The following is a 5,065-nucleotide window of genomic DNA, read 5'->3' on the forward strand; positions in this document are numbered from 1 at the left end:
CTCCTAACCTCTCAAAAAGATAGTTCTGAAAATATGAGCTGTTGAGCCTTGTTCTGAGGTGGCAGGTGTTGGTTATTGCTCTCCAGGGGTGCTGAGGGAGGCTGGCAGGGTGGGGAGGGATGGGATGGACAAGCTGCCTGTCCCCTCTGAACCTGGAACATCCTGCTCTGCACCTCATGGAACACAAGCTGCTCACCCCCTGAAAAATCCCAATATTAGAAATCCTAGACATGTGTGCAGAGGGAAGGTGGTTTGGCAGAGCCATCCTGAAAACATTCCATGGGATATTTAATAATGTTGGGTGATGGGGATGGCAGAGGTCCCACTGTTGGGAAGCACCGAGGGCTGTGCTGGTGACACACATGTGTGCACACACACACACTGGTAAGGAATTTTTTCCTTTGTTTGGGGTTACAGTGCTGAGTAAACAGCACAGCTCAGTCAGGACTTGATCAAATCTCCCTGATTTTGCTGCTGTGGACGTGTTTTTGTGAAAACCCTGCAGGTTGGTGTCACTGACTGGTGTCACTGACCACAGCATTCTCAGGGGCAAAGGAGAAAGGGGCTCTTTGTGCCTTCTTTTTTTTTTTCCTTTAATAGTTTCCTGCTAGAATAATTAGCTTGTCTGAAGCTAATATATTTCTTCTAAACACAAGCTTCCAGAACCGAGGAAAGCGAGCAGTGTCCCTCTTACTGTCAAGGATTACCAGGAATTAATCTTTCAGTGCAAAGGCCACTAATCTCGGGCATGCAAACAGGGTTTATTTAGCTGCGTGCCAGCGCTTAGAGCAGTGATGTATGAAATCCCTGGCAAATTCAGATGCTCTTGCTGCTAATCGCCTGCCCACCTGCTCATCCAGCTCCGTCCCCTGCATCCCGGAATCTGCCTATGGGTGTCAGTCACTGGAGATGGATGGTGACACATGGAGCTGCTGGTTGCCAGCCTGGGCTCTCCTGTGCTGCCCGGCCCGCCCTGGGGCAGCTTTGCTGTCAGTAAGTCCCAGCCTTCCCGTTGAGCTGGGAGCTGCCTGGGAGCTCAGCCTGGCACTCGGATTTTTAAGCAAATAACCAAGCTGGGAGCAGTGGGAGAACTGGCTGAACTACTGACATATGATGAGCATCTTGCCATGTTCCTGGTGCAGTACACAGGTAACACCTGGGGGGTTGTGGGATTCTCCGAATGTGCTGCCATGTCGGATTTTCTGGAGTTGCCAGAAGTAACTATCGGAATTCTGCTGCTCTCATCAGTGTGCCTGGCCAGCCCCTGGGTCAGATTGGTGATTGTGAAGCTCTAACAATAGTATCTAATCCAGGAGTGCAATAGAGGAACATGCACGAGCCCAACAGTAGTTTTTGAACGTGGGAACCAGTCTCTGAAAGGAAACGGTTGGGGTTAAAATGTAACTTCAAAACCTTGATGTCTGTCTCCCTTCCCCGCTGGTCTCTTTTCTCTGTGTTCTAATCGATTGCTGCAGGTGTACTTTGGTGTCTGCTAAAGTGCATTTCTTGAGCACTTAAAACTAGCATGTGTAATCACATGGCACAGTGTATCCCAGAATCCAGTTTATTCCTAAAAGCACAGGGACCCTGCTAAGGCTGAGCACTGCTTATTTCCTACGTTTGCCAATGTTGGCAAAAGGTAAATCCATATTTATAGTAAAGCCTGTGTCAGCCCATTTCTGGAGTTCCCCTGATGCTGGGTAAGAGAAGTCTGGTAAGTGTTCAGAGGAGTCTGGGGGACCCCAAAATGTCACCTGAGGGGTTCAGGGGGACCTGGGGCACCCCAGAAAGTGAGTTGAGGAGGTCAGAGGAACCCAGGGGTGCCCAAAATGGAACCCAAAGGAGTTCAGAGGTTTTCATGGCATCCCAAAAGTGACCTGAGGAGGTTGGAGGACTCCAGGGGACCTGAGGGGTTCAGAGGAGCCCAGGGTACCCTAAAATGTCACCTGAGGGGTTCAGCGGAACCTGAGACACCCCAAAACATGACCCAAAGTAGTTCATAAGGTTCCAGGACACCCCAAAATATGACCATACAAGCACCAGCCTGCATGGACTTTTTAAGTGTTATCACTGAAATGCTTTTAGGTGTGTGACAGTGTCAGAGTACCTGTTAACAGTTTTAATTTGAGTTTTGGGGCAGAGGTTTTATGTTCCTGCTGCTTATTAACTAGTTGGATGTCAGGAAAATGGTTCCAGTGACTGACCAGGGTGAGGCTGCTGCTGGAGTGTGTGGTTCCAGAGCAGTGCCAGGCTTGTGGCAGAGCTGCTGTCGCCACTTAACTGAATGTTCCTGAACCCAGCAGGGAAGATTTTGCCCAAATCCCGAGGTGGCAGCCTCAGTGGTTGCTGTGTTCCTGTGCAGGCACAGTAGGTCTGCGTGGGAGCAGCACAATCCCTTGTTTGGGTTGAGATTTCCAGTGTGTTTGGCTCTTGATAATGGGAGTGATCTTAAACCAGGCTTTTCAGTTCACCTCAGGGATTGTTTTGTGTTTCTTCTTCCCCTGGTAATTAAGGCAAATAGCCAAGCTCTGTTTGCAGGGTTGGAAAACCAAGTCCTGTCCTGGGTCTGGCATGGGACCCAGTGAAGATGGATACTTCCCTTGATTTATGCCTGGAACATTGAGATCTTCCCTGTCTCTCCAGCCCCTTTCTGAGCGTGTGCTGTGAAAGCTGCAGCCATATATAGCCCCAGCATGGACCTGAATTGATCCCGATGGAATGGGGGGCCGGGCATTGTTAATGCTGTTTAGGCCAGCAGGAAGCTGCAGCCTCTCTTCCCATAAAACACACCTCAGCACCTACTTCCAGAGAAGGAAGACCACCCACAGCAACCTGCTGTGCTGTGGGAGAGGCCTTGCTCAGAGTCACCTTCTGCTCATCTTTAAGCATCTCTCCTTTTTTTTTTTCCCCTCCCTGATCCGTTTTTTCTAGTGAGGAATCTTCTAGCCCAAGTTTTTTATTTTTAAATGTTTAGTCACTGCATTATGGCAGTGCCTGATGGCTCACTCCTGAAAATTGACTCTTCTGAAAATCCCTGGAGATACGTAAGGGAAGTGCTTGGGAGGTGAAGGGCACACTGGCACCTCTGCCACGTATGGCTCTGGAAATGCTGACACTGGTCTGACACTCACTGGAAACCCAGATTTTCTCCTTACCCCTTACCTTCTTCATAGCATTTCCCTACAAATACAGAATTCTGCTGATTTTGGCCTTTCCAGGCTGGCTTGCTACGGGAAAACTGAGCAAACCCCCGTGGCTTGCTCCAGTGCTGGTCCCTTCCCTCCTGAGCAGAGCAACTTGGAACGGCCAAGGACACTTTGTTCTGGTTGCACGAAAGACAGAGAGGTGCTTGTGTTTGTGCCTTGTGGTTGTAGTGGCTGAGCCTGTCAGCTTTTGCTCTGCTCTGTGCCCAGGAGAGAGGATTTTCTGCAGCTTCAGCTTTCTTCTGAGCACATTCTCTGTATCCAGCATTTGGAGCTCCGATTCTTGGCTGAGATGACAGGGGAGAGGTAGTCAGACCTGAAGGTGCCTGCTGTGCCTGGCATTTATCACATGTAGGATGGAAAATCTGACGTAATGAAGGGTTTCTTACTTCAAAGAGTGTTGGGAATCTTCTCTCTGGCTTGGTTTAACTCTCGGAGCAAACTCTGTGCTGCAAGGGAGTGCCAAGCATGGTCCCTGCTGGAAGCAGGTCTTGGGATCCCAGAAGTCCTTGTTGGAGGAGCTACCAGGATCTCTTTGAGTGGGACCAAGAGTGACTGCATTCTCTCCAGTGCTGTTTCCAGACAGCACTACCCACAAAATATATTCACTGTGAAGGAGCTGCTCAGTTTCCAGCCCGTGCCTGCAAAGGAAAATACGCTGTGGTTCGTGATCTCATCAGCTTCCATTTTCTGTGACTTCTCAGTATTTGGCTTGTGGGATTCTAGTTGGAGGCTGTATTAGGACAGTAGTGGGCTTGTCTTCCAGTGCCCTGGTACCATGTGAAGTTGTAAACGTAGAGCTTTAAAGTCCTGTTAAACCACAGAAAGTCCTGTTTCCACCTTTGGAAGAGTTTTAGGCACTTTGGAACAGGGTACTGAAGAAGCAAGGCAGCTTTAAACCAGTTCTTGTGTGGAGAAATAATTGGCTTGGAAGGAAAAAAAAATGTGTAAGTGGGAATGAAGTTTCACAGCAAGTGCAAACATGGTGCAAATGTTCCTCCTTTCCTCGTGCAGTGTGGTAAGGTTTTTGGACACCTTGAGCTTCATTTGAAGCAGTCACATTTTCTCTCTTTAAGTCTTGTGTCTTAATGCAGAGAATCACAGGAAGGAATTGTTGGCCTGTGAGATATCAGTTGGATAAAAGGCTCTAGGAAAACCACTTCTGGAAATCTGGGAGCAATATAATAATTTTTGGTCTTGTTCGTACTCTTGTGCCCTCACTGGGCTGGTGTGGTTGGTTTTGGATTGCTCTGGGAGACACAACTGAGGTTCAAAACAACCCCAAATCCTCCCGTGGGAGCACATGAGGGGTTTGACTCTGACCTCCTTGCTTCTCTTGTTGTGAGCTCTCCATGAGGATGAACCAAGCTGTGACTGAGGAGACTGAACCTGGGTCTGGTGCCTTGGTCCCACTGTGCAGTCACCTCTGAGCATTAACCTGACACCCCAAATTCGTACCAGCACAAAAAATGTTGCTGCATTCACGTCTGGGGATCATGTGCTGCCTCCGTGAGTGAACATATCCGATTGCGTCTGATGGAGAGCCCATCAATTATAGATTTTTTGGAAGAGGGATGTTCATGAAGTGGCTGGAGCAAACCTTTGGCTTGTTCTCCCAGGGGTGTCTTGGGTTGTCTTTGTGATGCTTTGGCTGGTTGTGCCCACATCTCTCAGTTGTCTCAGTGGTGCCCAGTGGAAGGTCAAAGGGCACATCAAAATACAGGAAACTCAACTAAACCTGAGAAAACTTGCAGGGCCTGTTTTGGAGGGGCCTGTTTTGGAGGGGCCTGTTTTGGAGGGGCCTGTTTTGGAGGGGCCTGTTTTGGAGGGGCCTGTTTTGGAGGGGCCTGTTTTGGAGGGGC

The 5,065-nt window shown here is 49.1% G+C and overlaps 1 protein-coding gene across 4 annotated transcripts in view; it reads left to right on the forward strand.

The window, feature by feature from the left end:
* The window catches only part of ENOX2 (ecto-NOX disulfide-thiol exchanger 2), a 30,184-nt gene that overhangs the window by 2,328 nt on the left and 22,791 nt on the right, over positions 1 to 5,065 (forward strand). For 2 of the 4 annotated variants that reach the window (XM_017816943.1, XM_017816953.1), the window contains exon 1: positions 1,020 to 1,149. The exons of the other annotated variants lie outside the window; for them this stretch is intronic. In XM_017816943.1, coding sequence (XP_017672432.1) covers positions 1,128 to 1,149 — 22 coding nt within the window. In that variant the 5' untranslated portion in view covers positions 1,020 to 1,127. Of the gene's footprint in view, positions 1 to 1,019; positions 1,150 to 5,065 lie in introns of those variants that run through there. 4 annotated transcript variants of the gene reach the window in all.

Source organism: Lepidothrix coronata, unplaced genomic scaffold, assembly GCF_001604755.1.
Source record: "Lepidothrix coronata isolate B3197 unplaced genomic scaffold, Lepidothrix_coronata-1.0 Scaffold2, whole genome shotgun sequence".
NCBI classification, from domain to species: Eukaryota; Metazoa; Chordata; class Aves; order Passeriformes; family Pipridae; genus Lepidothrix; species Lepidothrix coronata.